This window comes from Salvelinus alpinus, chromosome 9, assembly GCF_045679555.1.
Source record: "Salvelinus alpinus chromosome 9, SLU_Salpinus.1, whole genome shotgun sequence".
Lineage (NCBI taxonomy): Eukaryota > Metazoa > Chordata > Actinopteri > Salmoniformes > Salmonidae > Salvelinus > Salvelinus alpinus.
In genome coordinates, this window is record NC_092094.1 from 30,990,364 (window position 1) to 31,008,731 (window position 18,368).

Consider the following 18,368-nt stretch of genomic DNA (forward strand, 5'->3'; position numbering starts at 1 on the left):
GCACTCACGTCTGTAGTCATGAAGTGCTTTGAAAGGCTGGTCATGGCTCACATCAACACCATTATCCCAGACACCCTAGACCCACTCCAATTTGCATACCGCCCCAACAGATCCACTGATGACGCAATCTCTATTGCACTCCACACTGCTCTTTCCCACATGGACAAAAGGAACACCTACGTGAGAATGCTATTCATTGACTACAGCAGCACTGAAGCATGCATGAGAGCACCATGAGTTCAACACAACAGTGCCCTCAAAGCTCATAATTAAGCTAAGGACCCTGGAATTAAACAGCCCTCTCTGCAACTGAATCCTGGACTTCCTGACGGGCCGCCCCCAGGTGGTAAGGGTAGGTAACAACACATCTGCCACGCTGATCCTCAACACGGGAGCCCCTCAGGGGTGCGTGCTTAGTCCCCTCTGTACTCCCTGTTCACCCATTACTGCATGGCCAAGCACAACTCCAACACCATCATTTAGTTTGCCGACAACACAACAGTGTAGGCCTGATCACCGACAACGATGAGACAGCCTACAGGAAGGAGGTCAGAGACCTGGCAGTGTGGTGCCAGGATAACAACCACTCCCTCAACGTGATCAAGTCAAAGGAGATGATCGTGGACTACAGGAAAAGGAGGGCCGAACACACCCCCATTCTCATACATATTACCTCAATTACCTCGACTAACCGGTGCCCCTGAACATTGACTCTGTACCGGTACCCCCTGTATATAGCCTTGTTACTGTTATTTTATTGTTGCTCTTTAATTATTTGTTATTTTATTTATTGTTTACTTCAGTTTATTTAGTAAATACTTTCTTAACACTTATTTTTTCTTAAAACTGCATTGTTAGTTCAGGTTTTGTAAGGAAGCATTTCACTGTAATGTCTACACCGGTTGTATTCAGCGCATGTGAAAAATACAATTTGATTTGATTTGAATCAAGCCCAGTTCCTCCACTCTAAATGACCTCTCTACAGAACTAGCAGCTCCCAACCCAAACTCCCCACCAAGCCCTAACTCTTAGTCAGTCCTTTTGAATTGCATATATCTTGGCAGCAGGTAGCATAGTGGTTAAGAGAGTTGGGCCAGTAACCGAAAGGTCGCTGATTCTAATCCCCGAGCCGACTTGGTGAAAAATCTGTCAATGTGCCTATGCTCCTGTAAGTTGCTGTGGATAAGAGCGTCTGCTAAATGATGTAAATGTAAAAATCTTTGTTAGGGAGACATTGTGTGTGTGTGTTCGCTCCCTGCATGCTGCCATTGTGTCTAACCCACCAGAGGGCTGCTGTAGGCTGCGTTCAGGCTGGTAACTCCTCATGCCATTCTCTGGCTGTTTCTAAACTAGGTGTCAATTCACAATAGGCTGCTGCAGACCTACCACATGACCCAGGCCAGCCCTGATAGGCTGCTTCAGACCTACCATGTGACCAGTCCTGACTCCACCCAACTGGCTCTGGCAGCACCCCTGGCAATGCTTAGCCCCACCCACCCTGGAGAACTCCGCCCAGACACCCTCATTCAATGCCAGCAGATCGTCAAGGTGATTGTTGTGGACCAGAGCGGCCAGGGGCGAATGGAAGCCTTCCTCAGCCAAGGAAGCCCCGCCTCCCACCACCGCCTCATCCAATCAGCGATGTCCACACCAGTACGGATCAGAGAGGGATCTGAGCCCCCTCTGCCTCCCCCTCCTCCCCCCTACAACCACCCCCACCAGTACTGTCCCCCCGACTCCCCCTACCCCCTTCCACACACCCTTCCTCACCCCCTGCGCAGACTAAACTCGAGTGGTTCCCGCAGCCTCGTCTGACATATGTCCCCTGATCCTACAACACTGTCCTCTGAACTTTTGTTAAACAGTGATATACTGGGAGAAACACACACAACACAAACACTCATAGACAAAGATAGAGAGGGAAAGGGTGAGACGAGGAAGGGAGGAAGAGAAAGAGGGAGGTAAGGAAGTCAGCTGAGAGAGAGGGAATAAGCCGAAAAATAGAGTGGGAGAAAATGGAGAGGTTTCAAATCAATATAAATTCAAAGTCATCTAACGATGTAATGTTTATTTTTCTAAAGATAGATTTTCTAATCTGACAGCTCTTGTGACACAGTGTCATCTGTACATATCTATATCTGTACCTGGCTTTAGAAAGAACACTCTAGGATGCCCCTCCTACCCCCTAATCCCTGATTATAACCCTGCCCTGATATCACACAGCTGATGCAACAAAAGGAATTCCTCCCAGTGAATGGAACCGTCTGGACATAGAGACATACAGTTGAAGTCGGATGTTTACATACACCTTAGCCAAATACATTTAAACTCAGTTTTTCACAATTCCTGACATTAATCCTAGTACAAATTCCCTGTTTTAGCTCAGTTAGGATCACCACTTTATTTTAAGAATGTGACATGTCAGAATAATAGTAGAGAGAATGATTTATTTCAGCTTTTATTTCGTTCATCACATTCCCATTGGGTCAGAAGTTTACATACACTCAATTAGTATTTGGTAGCATTGCCTATAAATTGTTTAACTTGGATCAAACGTTTTGGGTAGCCTTCCACAAGCTTCCCACAATAAGTTGGGTGAATTTTGGCCCATTCCTCCTGACAGAGCTGGTGAAACTGAGTCAGGTTTGTAGGCCTTCTTGCTCGCACACGCTTTTTCAGTTCTGCCCACACATTTTCTATAAGATTGAGGTCAAGGCTTTGTGATGGCCACTCCAATACCTTGACTTTGTTGTCCTTAAGCCATTTTGCCACAACTTTGGAAGTATGCTTGGTGTCATTGTCCATTTGGAAGACCCATTTGCGACCAAGCTTTAACTTCCTGACTGATGTCTTGAGATGTTGCTTCAATATATCCACCTACTTTCCCTCCTCATGATGCCATCTATTTTGTGAAGTGCACCAGTCCCTGCTGCAGCAAAGCACCCCCACAACATGATGCTGCCACCCCCGTGCTTCAAGGTTGGGACTGTGTTCTTTGGCTTGCAAGCTTCCACCTTTCTCTTCCAAACATAACGATGGTCATTATGGCCAAACAGTTATATTTTGTTTCATCAGACCAGAGGACATTTCTCCAAAAAGTACAATCTTTGTCCCCATGTGCAGTTGCAAACCGTAATCTGGCTTTTTTATGGCGATTTTGGAGCAGTGGCTTCTTCCTTGCTGAGCGGCCTTTCAGGTTATGTTGATATAGGACTCGTTTCACTGTGGATATAGATACTTTTATACTTGTTTCCTCCAGCATCTTCACAAGGTCCTTTGCTGTTGTTCTGGGATTGATTTGCACTTTTCGCACCAAAGTACGTTCATCTCTAGGAGACAGAACGTGTCTCCTTCCTGAGCAGTATGACAGCTGCGTGGTCCCATGGTGTTTATACTTGCATACTATTGTTTGTACAGATGGACGTGGTACCTTCAGGCGTTTGGAAATTGCTCCCAAGGATGAATCAGACTTGTGGAGGTCTACAATTTTTTTTCTGAGGTCTTGGCTGATTTCTTTTGATTTTCCCATGATGTCAAGCAAAGAGGCACTGAGTTTGAAGTTAGGCCTTGAAATACATCCACAGGTACACCTCCAATTGACTCAAATTATGTCAATTAGCCTATCAGAAGCTTCTAAACCCATGACGTAATTTTCTGGAATTTTCCAAGCTGTTTAAAGGCACAGTCAACTTGGTGTATGTAAACTTCTGACCCACAGGAATTGTGATACAGTGAATTATAAGTGAAATAATCTGTCTGTAAACAATTGTTGGAAAAATTACTTGTGTCATGCACAAAGTAGATGTCCTAACCGACTTGCCAAAACTATAGTTTGTTAACAAGAAATTTGTGGAGTGGTTGAAAAAATAGTTTAATTGACTCCAACCTAAGTGTACGTAAACTTCCGACTTCAACTGTATCACCTCCATCACATCATCAACTCTCACCTAGGGTTTTATCCCTCCTCCTTGGCACTCTGTGTTTTGTGTTATAAGATGATAATGAGATGCTAATACTACTTTTGATCCTGAAGAAGTGAGTATGTCAGAGCAGCGGGGAGGGAAGACTGTTTCTCCTGAGTCCTGGTTTACAGTGTCTGACTTCTATATCTGTGTGGGAGTGTGTGTGCATGTGAAGGTATGAGGGTGTGATTGTGTGTGTGTGTGTGTGTGTGTGTGTGTGTGTGTGTGTGTGTGTGTGTGTGAATACCATTGTAATCGTCTCTGAGGTTTTGTTACATGGGTCCAAGCCTCACACTCAGGTAAACACCAGTACTGACGACAATCTTATTTGATCTGCTACTTGTCAACTTTCAATCTTATTAGTTAATGATGTTCATATGATTAGCTCATAAAAACATTCATGTTGAATCTTATTAATTGATCATGTTCTAACATTCTAGCTTATTAGTCCTGTTGAATATTCAGTCTCACGTTGTGAATCTATACCCATTCTCACATGATGAACCTGTTCTACTCTTCACTGGACTGCTTGTCCCACAGGGATGTATATACACAACCAGTATACACACACACACACACACACACACACACACACACACACACACACACACACACACACACACACACACACACACACACACACACACACACACACACACACACTAAACCAGAGAATGACTTACGATGTAAGATATTTATCAGAGTATTAAATATGTTTGATTATTATTACTGATTGTTGTAACATGTGTTCCTTCCCCTCTCTCTGAGGGCTGTGACACGTGGTGACCCACTGAGGCTGTCCTCTAAGTGTCGCACCATATTTTTGGAGTACAGAAGAATAATGGATATGTGTATATAGGTGATATATAGATTTAACATAGAAATAATAGACACAGTGCTGATGTGTGTATTTATACAGAGGGGAGGAAATTGTATTTAACTTGGACAAGAAAAAAAATCGATTTGTTTTTCCGACTATGAGGGCATAAGAACCACACTGTTACCATGGGAGACAGAACAGGCAGTCCAGTTACCATGGAACCACACACAGAGATGACACATCTACATGATGACATCACTAAATTATCATAGTTAGAGTTATACTGTGGCTGTGATCGCGCTAACGTTAGCATTAGATGGTTTAGTGGAAAATAAGCAGGAATCATAGTAGACATTTTAGCATGTTCTAAAGCCCTAACATATTATCGCCCTAACCCTAGCCCTGAGTCTGGCTCACCTGTCCTTCTTGGAGATGTGTCCCTCTTGGAGATGTGTCCCTCTTGGAGATGTGTTACACTATTGAGCACCTGTGCACCGACACACTTATAAAGTATTTACTAATAAAATATCATGTTTATAGCAAGTGTTAACTAATGGAATATTTCTAAAGATTTGTTTGAAATTAATTAAAGAATAAAGTAGTTTGTACTCTGCCTTGAGTCCTGTGTGTGTGTGTGTGTGTGTGTGTGTGTGTGTGTGTGTGTGTGTGTGTGTGTGTGTGTGTGTGTGTGTGTGTGTGTGTGTGTGTGTGTGTGTGTGTGTGTGTGTGTGTGTTATACTGTACACACAGTTTCTCAGACTTTCTCAGGGTGTCATTTCTTGTCCACTAAACAGCTCACAGTGCACAAGATGACAGACAGACCAACAGAGAGATAGATCGATAGATATGCAGACTGATAAGACAAACAGGTGAGTAGGGGAGTTGATTTTACTTGTCCAAAACACAGATGTAGAACACTCAGAGAAAATACATCAAATAAACCATAACACCCCACGAATATATTATCCCCCAAACACAATGATAGTAACATAGTAACACGTGATATAAACATAGTAACACGTGATATAAACATACGAACACAGTGACAACACTATTTGGCTGAACAACTTAAATGTACAAAAACATGATACAAGAATATAATAAAATACACAGTGGTATGACTAGTGCAAGATACCTGTATACTTACATGTGTGATATATATAGCCTATATATTAGGGCTGTCAAATGAAGAAACATTTTTTAATCGCGTTAAATCGCAGGATTTGCTGTGATTAATCGGCATTGCTAAAATTGGGCTGTAATTTAAGATTATTCATACAAAAAGCATTACAAGAATATTGACGTCTTGATTTTGTCCAAAGTAACAATAATTAAAATCAGGTAAATTGATAAAACACACATTCTTTAACCTCAATGTCAACTTGCATTGTGGTTTTTAGCTGTATGCATGATGTATTTTGGATGTTTTCAGTCTATTTTGAACACTTTCAGGCGTGATTAAACGCGATAACAAAATAAATAGTGCACTAAAATGACAAAGTGAACTTGAGTTAACTGGTTAACTCTGACAGCCCTACTATATATACACATGTCTCTCCCACTCTTTCTGTTCTGCCTGTGGACATAGAAAAGATGCAGCGCTCCAGGAGGGCTGCGATGGGGTGTTGATTCAGACCAGGGAACCACCAAGTTTCTGTTGGGTGGTTTTCACTCTCTTGCAAGAAAAGGGCAACTTCTCTCCTTCCTCTCTCCCTCCCTCCCTCTCTCTTTCTCTCCCTCACTCTCTCTCTCTTTCTCTCCCTCCCTCTCTATTTCTCTCCCTCCCTCTCTATTTCTCTCCCTCTATCTCTGGTGGACCAATCCATCTGACAAACAGTCAGTATGTCCAGGATTTGGCCCCATGACTAAGGAATAGGTGTGAAGTTGACTGAGAAGTTCTCAGCCTTTACATCGTAGTCTCCTCCCATTCCAGTTCAACATCACCTGCAAGAGAACAAAAGAGTAGAGATGTGAAATGTGCGTTTATGACTTGTGTGTCTGCTAGCGTATGTGTGTGTGTGTGTGTGCGTCTGCTCACCCTCCATAGCGTCCAGTGAGTCCATCTTCTCCAGAGCAGAGTAGTTAACAAACCAGATGGACTGGCTGTTTCCTTTACTGTTCAGCAGGTCCAGAGTACTCTGGTGTAGGAACATATACTGGGCCTGGGGACATGCATGCATACACTTGGTAAGATTGTCAGGCTCTCTACAGGTTTGAATACATCAGGACAACAGGGGGAACTAGATCATAATATGAAGTATCATATCCATATCACAGTCAGAATATTTCATTATTTTATGATACATGTTGTATAAAGACATATTTCTCACCAGGTTCTGCACCATACACATCCTCTCACTGCGTAGTTCAGCCACCAGACCGTAGATGTCCACAAAGTCGTGATCACTGACATGTTGAATTAGGTGGTCCAGCGCTATAAACACTCCTGTCCTGCCTACACCAGCACTGCAGTGCACCACTATAGTGGTGTTCTCATGCCTGTTGGCTCTGATGGCTCTAACAAACTGTATGAGTGTGGTGCTGGACTCTGGTACGCCATGCTCTGGCCAGGAGGTGTAGTTGAAGTGGTGAACCACCATGTAGTCCCCATGCTAGGGGGAGAAAGAAAGAGAGAGAGGGGGAGAACAATGTTTTGATTATCAAGAGGGAAACTGTGTAAACTTAGTTATTCTGAGGTTCTCGCGTGTGTGTGTGTTTGTGCGTGTGTGTGTGTGTGTTACCCTCTCCACTTTGAGAGCTCTGACGGTCCAGTCAGGATAGACGTCCTCTGTCAACTTGGTGATGATGATGTCCCCAAATACTGTCACCGGCTTATTATCTTCTGGCCAGTACTGGTGACACCGGATCTACACACACACACAATTGGTGACAGCGGATCTAAACAGACATTCAACCCTGACACTACTAGAACCTTGGTCCGGTCCTTACCCTTCCTTTCTCATAGCACTGTGTGAGCATAGCAATGGTTTGTGTGCGAGTCTCCCAGATCATCCTCCAGAAGTCAGCCACAGTACCGGGGAGAGGACCCTGGGTCGCTATGAACTCACTGGGACACAGATAGCCCTATTAAGGGAGAAGGAGATGCAGCAAGAGAGAGAATCTTATAGTCAGAACAGAGCAAAGTCACAAGTCTTCAGTTATTTTTTAGTTATTTCTATTTCATTTTTTACTTTCCCCCCCCTTTTCCCCCAATTTCATCATATCCAATTGGTAGTTACGATCTTGTCTCATCGCTGCACCTCCCCTACGGACTCGGGAGAAGCAAAGGTCAAGAGCCATGCGTACTCCAAAACACGACCCTGCCAAGCCGCACTGCTTCTTGACCCACTGCTTGCTTAACCCGGAAGCCAGTCGCACCAATGTGACGGAGGAAACACCGTCCAACTGATGAGCGTCCAACTGATCAGCTTGCAGGCACTGGGCCCGCCACAAGGAGTCACTAGAGCACGATGAGACAAGTAAATCCCAGCCGGCCAAACCCTCCCCTAACCTGGACGATGCTGGGCCAATTGTGCGCCGCCCCATGGGTCTCCCGGTCACAGCCGGTTGTGACACAGCCTGGGATCAAAACCACAAGTCTCCAGTTTTGTAGTAACACAAAAGTTGGAGTGTTTTGATGGCAAGGTTCAAGAGGTGATGACATTTTCTCTAAAAGCATGAGTGTTCTCTTTCCTGTGTGTGTGTGTGTGTGTGTGTGTGTGTGTGTGTGTGTGTGTGTGTGTGTGTGTGTGTGTGTGTGTGTGTGTGTGTGTGTGTGTGTGTGTGTGTGTGTGTGTGTGTGTGTGAGAGACTCACTGAGATGAAGCTAGCGTTGATGTAGTCAGATCCAGGCAAGCCAGGTTCAGACAGCAGCTTAACACGGTTGTTGTTGTCTGTAGAGGAGAGAGCGTGTTAGGCTGTGTGTGTTTGTTACTCTTAGTGTGTGTGCATGCATGTGTGCTCATACAGGGTTTGATGTTAGTGAAGCGGTTCGTGGATCTGTTCCAGGGAAGGTCAGCGTCTGATGTAGCCAGGTCGTGCAGCAGTTTGGGTAGCTCCTGGAAAGGACAGGGTTAACACTGTCAGACTACACACAGACACACAAACGCGCACGCACATACACGCAGGCGCGCACACACACACAGGTTTTCACAGGGGTCAGAGGTCAGAGTTACATACTGCGAACTCTTCCTGGAACTTGGCGTTCTCGTTGGCACACAGATCCTCTACATGCTGCAGAAAAGACTTCTTATTGACCGGCCTGAGAGACAGAGTGAGATGGGGGTAAGAGAAATCCTTCACAGAGCAGCAATCCACATCTAACTAGTATTGCCAAGCAAATACAATCACATAGCACAACATACACACTCATCAAGTGACTTACTTGAGAGACTTTCTGTAGCTGAGAAGTCTGAAACAGAGTTGACAGAACAATGTGAGTCACACTGGCACACTGTGAGTACGGCAGACCTACTTTCCATTACTCTACAGTTACAGACTCACACACTGAATGAATAACAGCACTTCACTATGAAACTAAAGCAATGAGAGAGACCACAACACACTGCAATGCAACACAGCAACACACACATGGAGAGCTACAACACACTGCCTACAGATGTAGGATCTTAATTTGAGCCAGGAAAATAATCCTGCAGAAACAGAAATGTGAATTATTACGTGGATTATAATTAATGGACATTTTTGTAGGGGTTGATACAGTTTTCATTAGGGCAAATCAAGTCAGAAATGTAAAAGTGGAAATTACAAACGTTTTAAAAACTAAAATACACTACAAGTTTGCAGCAACAAAAGAGTGATCAAATGAAGATCCTACATCTGTAATACCAACTTACTGGATGACAAATATCTCCTTCCGCCTAAAGAAGAAGGAGGAATACCTGGAGAGAGAGTGTGAGAGAGGGGTTAAAGTGAGAGAGTGGGCAGACAGCCATGTGTGTGGTTGTGGGATTGTGTGTGTGTGTGTGTGTGTGTGTGTGTGTGTGTGTGTGTGTGTGTGTGTGTGTGTGTGTGTGTGTGTGTGTGTGTGTGTGTGTGTGTGTGTGTGTGTGTGTGTGTGTGTGTGTGTGTGTGTGTGTGTGTGTGTGTGTGTGTGTGTGTGTGTGTGCTAACAGCAGCCAAGCACAGTCTGTAGGCATGCAGGTAGGTCGGAAGAGTGTTAGAGGTAGAGTGGGCATAATGTTACAGAGGGTGAACCTTTGTGATGGAGTGATAGAGAGGGAGTTTGTATGTGTGTGTGAGGAAAAAGACACGCACACGTAGGCACACACACACACACACACACACACACACACACACACACACACACACACACACACACACACACACACACACACACACACACACACACACACACACACACACACACTGACCGGTGTAGCTTCTCTTCCTTCAGCTCCAGGTCGGCCACAGCGATCATCTGATCCAGTTTAAACTTGGTCTCTATAATCTCCGCCTCCCGGGGAGAATAGGTCCCTCCCTCCTTCTGACGCTGACGGATCCTGCCATTGGATGAGGAACATGTCAAAAGCTCTGAGACACCTGAGTACGGCTGGCTGGGTTTAAACCTTGGTCAGCTAGAACCATCAGAGGAACATTGAGTTTACCTGACAGAGACATAGATGATGATGATGAGTAGCACAGCCAGGAAGAAGGAGAGGAGAACTCCCAGAATGATCTGTTCATCTCTGGTCAACAACCCATCCACTGACAGACAGAAGGGGGAGAGGGGGGATGGACAGAGGTGTTGTTTAATCGATTTGTATTGGAGAGGAGAGGTGTATGTCTGAGTTTGTGGAAAGAATAGGGGAGGAGTGGTTACCTGCAGTTCTGATATGCTCAGAGTAGTCAGAGTCTGTGTACTGGCCTCGGATGTTGGTGGCTCGGAACTTAAACCTGCAACACAGACAAAGACATGCACTGTATTAAACTTTGTATGTGTGTGTGTGTGTGTGTGTGTGTGTGTGTGTGTGTGTGTGTGTGTGTGTGTGTGTGTGTGTGTGTGTGTGTGTGTGTGTGTGTGTGTGTGTGTGTGTGTGTTTACATGTGTGTGTTGTGGATACTCACACGTAGACAGTGTTTGGTTTGAGGGGTCCGTTACAGAGTGTGTTACTGTACTCCTCACTCAGACAGTTGCCCTCCTCTCCGATAACATAGTGGTCTTCCTGGTGGTCTCTACGGTCCAGCACCCTGTCCCTCACAATTCTGTGTCTAATCTGTGAGTTGTTGTGTCTGCTGGTTTGTGTGTGTGTGTCCCTGCTTTCGCCGTCCCTCACACAGAGTGGGTTGGGGAAGCCATTGTCAGTCAGGTAGGGGGCGGGACGAGAGAGGAATGCGATCTTCCAGTTGGTTAGGTTCCTGCTGTCCATCACTGAGACAGAGACACAGACAGATCTCAGACAAGGCCTAAAGCAGCGGCTCCTAAACATTTTAGTTTTGGATATATTTTCTGTCTGATAGATGTACTGTATGTTTATGTGTGTGTCTGTGCATGTTAGTGCGTGTGATGTCGTACCCCCAGATTCTGACACGATGATCTGGATGCTACTGATTGGTCCGTTGTCATCGCTGTAGAAACAGGCTGGCATGCGAACAATGATGCTCCTGGAGGTTACCATGGCAACTCCTCCTCGGTCCAGCACTGCCTGGGGTCTCTGGGTGGGCTTGGCAGGAGCTACACACACACGCTCGCACGCACACACGTACACACACACACAAACACACATAAATACACACACGTTGCGGTTATGCAGGGGACATGTTGGGGTTATGAATGGGTTACGGGATTCCTAAAAAAAAGACCATGATTTTGAGGATTTTCCCCCTAGAATGGGTCTTTGGAGGAAGGATTGTTGATATATTCAGTGGAAGTCAGAAGTTTACATGAACTTAAGATGGAGTCATTAAAACTCGTTTTCAACCACTCCACAAATTTCTTGTTAACAAACTATAGTTTTGGCAAGTCGGTTAGGACATCTACTTTGTGCAGTCATTTTTCCAACAATTGTTTACAGACTGTATCACAATTCCTGTGGGTCAGAAGTTTACATACACCAAGTTGACTGTGCCTTTAAACAGCTTGGAAAATCCCAGACATTATGTCATGGGTTTAGAAGCTTCTGATAGGCTAATTGACATCATTTGAGTCAATTGGAGGTGTACCTGTGGATGTATTTCAAGGCCTACCTTCAAACTCAGTGCCTCTTTGCTTGACATCATGGGAAAATCAAAAGAAATCAGCCAAGACCTCAGAAAAGAAATTGTAGACCTCCACAAGTCTGATTCATCCTTGGGAGCAATTTCCAAATGCCTGAAGGTACCACACTCATCTGTACAAACAATAGTACGCATATACAAACACCATGGGACCACGCAGCTGTCATACCGCTCAGGAAGGAAACGCCTTCTGTCTCCTAGAGATGAACGTACTTTGATGCGAAAAGTGCAAATCAATCCCAGAACAACAGCAAAGGACCTTGTGAAGATGCTGGAGGAAACAAGTACAAAAGTATCTATATCCACAGTAAAATGAGTCCTATATCGACATAACCTGAAAGGCCACTCAGCAAGGAAGAAGCCACTGCTCCAAAATCGCCATAAAAAAGCCAGACTACGGTTTGCAACTGCACATGGGGACAAAAAGATCGTACTTTTGGAGAAATGTCCTCTGGTCTTGATGAAACAAAAATAGAACAAGCCTCCCCCTTTTTCCTCCAAACATAATGATGGTCATTATGGCCAAACAGTTCTATTTTTGTTTCATCAGACCAGAGGACATTTCTTACTTGTGTCATGCACAAAGTAGATGTCCTAATCAACTTGCCAAAAATATAGTTTGTTATCAAGAAATTGCGGAGTGGTTGAAAAACAAGGTTTAATGACTCCAACCTAAATGCATGTAAATTTCCGACTTCAACTGTATATTTCTGTTTATTCTCAAACAATATATACAGTTATATCAACGTTCCAGAGGGGGATGTCTGCTGCTTTTAGAGCTAGGATCCACTTTGTAAGCATTCCCAATATTAACATGAACTCATGTCCTTCCTCCAAAGGAACATTCTATGGATTAGATTTCCAGAAAATGTTCTTTTTTTGTCCTGGTTTCATGAGTAATCACCCTTATGTAGTGTAAATGTAGCACTGTACCTATGATTCCAGTAGTGATCCGAACCTCTGAGCTGGGGGGGCTTAAACCTGCACCGTTTACTGCTGCAATCTGAGAGAGAGAGAGAGAGAGAGAGACACTATTTGGCCCTAAACAGACAATACACAGTGGCAGAATACCTGACCACTGTGACTGACCCACAATTAAGGAAAGCTTCGACTAATGTACAGTCTCAGTGAGCATAGCCTTGCTATTGAGCGAGACCACCATAGGCAGACCTGGCTCTCAAGAGAAGGCAGGCTATGTACACACTGCCCACAAAATGAGGTGGAAACTGAGCTGCACTTTCTAACCTCCTGAGAGAGAGAGAGAGAGAGAGTGTTTTGTGATAGTGTGTGTGCTCCTCGCCCGTATATTATAGTTGTGACCTGTGTGTGTGTATGTGTGTGTGTGTGTGTAGTTGTGACTTGTGTGTGTGTGTAGTTGTGACCTGTGTGTGTGTAGTTGCGACTTGTGTGTGTGTAGTTGTGACCTGTGTGTGTGTAGTTGAGTCCTGTGTGTGTGTAGTTGTGACTTGTGTGTGTGTAGTTGAGTCCTGTGTGTGTGTGTGTGTGTAGTTGTGACACGTGTTTGTGTGTAGTTGCGACTTATGTGTGTGTAGTTGAGTCCTGTGTGTGTGTAGTTGTGAAGTGTGTGTGTGTAGTTGTGACGTGTGTGTGTGTAGTTGTAACGTGTGTGTGTGTAGTTGAGTCCTGTGTGTGTGTAATTGTGAGTCATGTTGAGTCATGTGTGTGTAGTTGTGACCTGTGTGTGTGTAGTTGTGACCTATGTGTGTGGGTGTAGTTGAGTCCTGTGTGTGTAGTTGTGACCTGTGTGTGTATGTGTGTAGTTGAGGCCTCTGTGTGTGTGTGTGTGTGTGTGTGTGTGTGTGTGTGTGTGTGTGTGTGTGTGTGTGTGTGTGTGTGTGTGTGTGTGTGTGTGTGTGTATGTAGTTGTGACCTGTGTGTGTATGTAGTTGTGACCTGTGTGTGTATGTAGTTGTGGCCTGTGTGCGTGTAGTTGAGTCCTGTGTGTGTGTAGTTGAGTCCTGTGTGTGTGTAGTTGAGTCCTGTGTGTGTGTGTGTGTGTGTGTGTGTGTGTGTGTGTGTGTGTGTGTGTGTGTGTGTGTGTGTGTGTGTGTGTGTGTGTGTGTGTGTAGTTGTGACCTTTGTGTGTGTGTGAAGTTGTGACCTGTGTGTGTGTGTGTGTGTGTGTGTGTAGTTGAGTCATGTGTGTGTTTCTGTGTTTCTGTGTGTGTGTGTGTAGCTGTGACCTGTGTGTGTGTGATCCTCACCCGTATACTATAGTTGTAGCCTCCCTTTAGCCCGTCGATGACTGCGGTCAGAGTGCGGTTCTTATTTATGACCACATTGAGGTGGTTAATGGTCATCTCTAGCTGGCCCTGGCGGTAGACAAGCACTGTGTAGGAACTTATGTTCCCATTGGGTTCATCAGGGGGGGCAAAGGTCACAAACACACGGGTCACTTCCTCCGGAATCACCTGCAGGGTCACGTTCTTAGGAGGATCCCTGGGCTCTGGAGGGAGAAGGGGAGAAGGATGGACGGAGGAGAGAGAGAGAGATGAACTACTTCCCAGTTTAATAAAGTAGCTACTGTATTACTGGATCTGTGTGTTCCTCACCTTCCTCCATTGTTCTGATGACAGTGGGTTCAGTGGCCTGTCCGTCCCGCCGTGCGTTCTCCAGTGTTCCAGTGAAGGCGGTCACGGTCACAGAGTAGCGAGTGAACGCAGTCAGGTTTGACACAACTACAATCCTTAGCTCCTCTGGACCGCGTACTACAGACTGGTTTAACCCCTCGCTATCCAGCTGAACAACGACACAACATATAGTAGTGTTAGGTTCTTATTTTTCAGAGTAAATAACTCACGGACTCTAGAGAAGCTTAACCAAGTTTAATTCTTCCCAAAGGGTCGACACAACTGTATTCAGACAGAAAAACATGTTCTCACCATCACAAGTATGTATACCCCACTTGGGACACTCCTTCTCTCCAATCCTTACATCTTATGGTTTCACAGGAAATGGATAACAAGATAATAAACCCTTATTACTCCCTTCAGGGGATCTGACCTGACCTCCTGACCTCAACCCCTCCTTAGCCTAATCCACAGATGTCCTTCCCCTCCCATATAGCAATCCTGTGATCTCCTCTCGTCCACCCAGCACATTCCACAGCCACTCTGTCTTTCTACAGATCTCACTCCTTTATATACTATGCGTCTGATCTATCATGTCTTTAATATCTCAATGTTCAAAGTTTAGAATCCAACAGTAGCAAGAAACATTTTCATGTTATTATTTGTGTGTGTGTGTTGTGTACTCACAGAGAGGACGTCTATGAGGTAGGAGGTGGGGCCGGTGATCACATCTGGGAGTTGCCATTGGATACGGAGGCTGTTGGAGGACATGGTCACTGACAGGTCACTGGGAGGGGCATCAGGGTCTGAGAGGAGAGACAGGTATAAATATACACATACTGCCTGGGTGTGTGGGTACATCTGTTGTATGTATGTATGCATGTGGGTACGTACTCCCAGCCAGTGTGTGTGTGTATCTCCAGGGTGTGTGTTCTCCTGGCCCAGCATTCGTAAGGGCTGTGATTCTGAAGCGGTAGAGGCGGTACTTGGCCAGAGACTGTAGAGTGATGCTCCTGTTGCCCTCACCACCATCAGAACCATTCACTGACACCAACACCTGACCAGGAACATCATGAACATGATGTTGAGTTCAATGTTAGGATTTCATTTTGTGTCATACAGCCTATTCATGTAGACATACTGTATGTACGACACAGCAACACAGATATCCAGGTAAACATACATCCTGATCGACGCAGCCTGGAGCCAGGGCAGCGGTCGGCTCTGGCAGGGGTGTGGCCTCAGCTAAGGGTGTGTCAGACTGGCAGTCGGGTGACAGCAGCTGCACGGTGATGCGGTACTCAGTGAGCATGCCGGGAGCAGAGAGGGGAGGAGCCCATTGGAGCGTCACGCTGGTGGCTGTGGCCTCTGACACACTCAGGAAGCGAGGGACACCAGGAACTGCAGGGGGATATAAAGGTGGGTTGAGGTGGTACAGTTCATCTGGTCTCCTGGTGAAATCTGTGTGTGTGTGTGTGTGTGTGTGTGTGTGTGTGTGTGTGTCTATGTACCTGACTCGGGGTGTGTGTAGGCAGTACAGTTGATCTGGTCTCCTGGGCCGGCAGAGTTGACAGCCGTCACGGTGAGTGTGAATTCTGCATCCGGTGCTAGCCCGCTGACCGTGTAATGGTTTGTGTAAGCCTGGTGTATGTATGCCTGTGAGCGTGTGTTCACCTGGACCTGGTAGTACAGGATGAGTCCATTGGGGTTGGCTGGAGGCTCCCAGTGTAGAAACACAGAGTCCCAGCCCAGACCAGAGCAGGACAGGTTACCCACCACCTCCGACACTGGAACCAGGAGACACAGGGTTAACACAAGGGTTATTAACCACTTTCACATGCATATGGCACTTGATTTCTAGTTCCACAACCTCACATACCCACGCACACACGAACCTGATTCATTGGTTGTGAAGGACACAGGAGTGCTGTACTGGTCTCCATGACCCACTCTGGTGTAGCTAAATACACTGATCTCATAGGAGCTGTGAGGCCGGATCCCACTCAGCTGTCCTTCTGTCCACGGACCTGTAGAGTTCTGACAGAGAGGAGGAGGAAGAGAGAGAGAAATCAGGAAATCTTATAGACAGAACATAGCAAAGTTACAGGACTCCAGTTTGACATATTGAATGTGTCTTTCTTTGTGAGTGAGTGAGTGAGTGAGTGAGTGAGTGAGTGAGTGAGTGAGTGAGTGAGTGAGTGAGTGAGTGAGTGAGTGAGTGAGTGAGTGAGTGAGTGTGTGAGTGAGTGTGTGTGTGTGTGTGCAGTACCTGGTAAGTGAGTGTGTTTGTGTTGTTCTCCAGGATCCTGAAGCCGTAGTGTGTGACCACACCGTTGGGTTCCAGAGAGGGTTCCCAGGTCAGCCACACAGAGAAGGCTGTGTGGTTATACAGAGACAGGTTCCGGGGAGGAGACATGGGACCTGGTGGAACACAATGTTAGAGTACATTACTGGCCTTCGTCTGTGTTCAGCGGCAGCAGTTGGAGGGGTTATGTTAGGTTAGAGGTTAATAGGGGATAAAGGTGAGAGGTTAAAGTTGACCTGCTTCGTCTGTGTGCAGCATCAGTAGTAGCAGGGGTCCGGAGCCCTTGCGGGTGGCTGCGGTGATGGAGAGGTTGTAGGCAGTGTAGGGCAGCAGCTGTGTGAGTGTGAGGGTGGTGTTGGGGGTGTGTGTGGTGTTGGAGCCTCCAGGGCCGAACAGGGTGAGGGAATACTCGGTTATCTCTCCGTTGGTCTCCAGGGGGCGCTGCCACACCACAGACACTGAGGAGGACGACAGGTTCCTACTGGACACCAGCACTGGAGCTGAACTGGGGACTGGAGGGAGAGAGTGAGTTAATAGTATGTGTGTGTATGAGTTTAAAATATGCGTGTGCATTTTATGTGTGTGTGTGTGTGAGAGTATGTAAGAAGACTCACTGTCATCATCGGTCCTTACGTGCAGCAGGCTGGTGTGGTTGTGGGCGGGGCCGGCACTGGTTGCCGGGGTAACAGTGAAGACGTAGGGATAGTACTTCCTGAGTTTGGTAAACAGGAAGACGTTGTCATTGGTTATCTTGGTGATGGTATTGTTGACAGCGGGGGGTCCACGGGGGTTGCTGTTAGGGTTAGGGGTGTTCAGGGGTTTAGGGGTAAGGGGGTGTCCAGCCTCCTGCAGGGTGAGCAGGTAGAAGGGGCGTCCGTTGGGTTCCATAGGGGGGTCCCAGCTTACTATGATGGCCGTAGAACTGAAGATCTGAGCACTGAGGTTGTGAACCGGATCACTGGGCACTGTGAGGGGAGACGAGGAGTTAGTATGACTGACTGAACTACTATGCATCATTTATATCACTGAATACTAGGACTGCGTACGAAATGATGGGTCAAGATGCGTTACATAGCAAACAGCGTGTCATGGCTAAAACACTTCAAGCTACAGTATGTTGATGGATGATGTATATACATGTAATACATCTCCACCCAAATCAATAATATTATTAAGAAATCAAACACTTGAGCCACCCCAGGGAGAGAGAGACACACACAAAACAGCACTTAATCATCATCAGGATCATCACCCCATGATCAACAGGGAGAACCTCAGTGTGAAAAGAAAACAAACATTTGACCAGAGAAACTTTGTTTCAGAAAAGTTAAATCGAGAAACTTTGTTTTGAAAAACTTCAAGTAGAGAAAGTTTGAAGAAAGACACTTTGAACAGCAGATACTCATCCTGGCTACACCCTCTTCTGGTGTCTATCCCCTAAGCTCCGGTCACTG

At 45.8% G+C, this 18,368-nt stretch overlaps 2 protein-coding genes across 2 annotated transcripts in view; one reads left to right on the plus strand and one right to left on the minus strand.

Annotated features, from left to right (window-relative positions):
- LOC139584633 (IQ motif and SEC7 domain-containing protein 3-like) overlaps positions 1–5,395 on the plus strand; it is a 38,645-nt gene extending 33,250 nt beyond the window's left edge. The window contains exon 15 of the mRNA XM_071416713.1: positions 1,354–5,395. Coding sequence (XP_071272814.1) covers positions 1,354–1,815 — 462 coding nt within the window. The 3' untranslated portion in view covers positions 1,816–5,395. The remainder of the gene's footprint in view (positions 1–1,353) is intronic.
- Positions 5,396–5,652: 257 nt separating this feature from the next.
- ptprq (protein tyrosine phosphatase receptor type Q) overlaps positions 5,653–18,368 on the minus strand; it is a 44,901-nt gene continuing 32,185 nt past the window's right edge. Inside the window, exons 34-59 of the mRNA XM_071416714.1 lie at positions 17,529–17,879; positions 17,151–17,426; positions 16,879–17,030; positions 16,505–16,646; positions 16,121–16,396; positions 15,793–16,010; positions 15,504–15,666; positions 15,297–15,415; positions 14,592–14,778; positions 14,244–14,485; positions 12,952–13,021; positions 11,318–11,476; positions 10,870–11,173; positions 10,625–10,698; positions 10,410–10,509; positions 10,176–10,304; positions 9,639–9,683; positions 9,167–9,193; positions 8,962–9,043; positions 8,750–8,840; positions 8,599–8,675; positions 7,732–7,866; positions 7,524–7,649; positions 7,113–7,394; positions 6,821–6,944; positions 5,653–6,726 (exon numbers count right to left, since the gene is read on the minus strand). Coding sequence (XP_071272815.1) covers positions 6,689–6,726; positions 6,821–6,944; positions 7,113–7,394; positions 7,524–7,649; positions 7,732–7,866; positions 8,599–8,675; positions 8,750–8,840; positions 8,962–9,043; positions 9,167–9,193; positions 9,639–9,683; positions 10,176–10,304; positions 10,410–10,509; positions 10,625–10,698; positions 10,870–11,173; positions 11,318–11,476; positions 12,952–13,021; positions 14,244–14,485; positions 14,592–14,778; positions 15,297–15,415; positions 15,504–15,666; positions 15,793–16,010; positions 16,121–16,396; positions 16,505–16,646; positions 16,879–17,030; positions 17,151–17,426; positions 17,529–17,879 — 3,989 coding nt within the window. The 3' untranslated portion in view covers positions 5,653–6,688. The remainder of the gene's footprint in view (positions 6,727–6,820; positions 6,945–7,112; positions 7,395–7,523; positions 7,650–7,731; positions 7,867–8,598; positions 8,676–8,749; positions 8,841–8,961; positions 9,044–9,166; positions 9,194–9,638; positions 9,684–10,175; positions 10,305–10,409; positions 10,510–10,624; positions 10,699–10,869; positions 11,174–11,317; positions 11,477–12,951; positions 13,022–14,243; positions 14,486–14,591; positions 14,779–15,296; positions 15,416–15,503; positions 15,667–15,792; positions 16,011–16,120; positions 16,397–16,504; positions 16,647–16,878; positions 17,031–17,150; positions 17,427–17,528; positions 17,880–18,368) is intronic.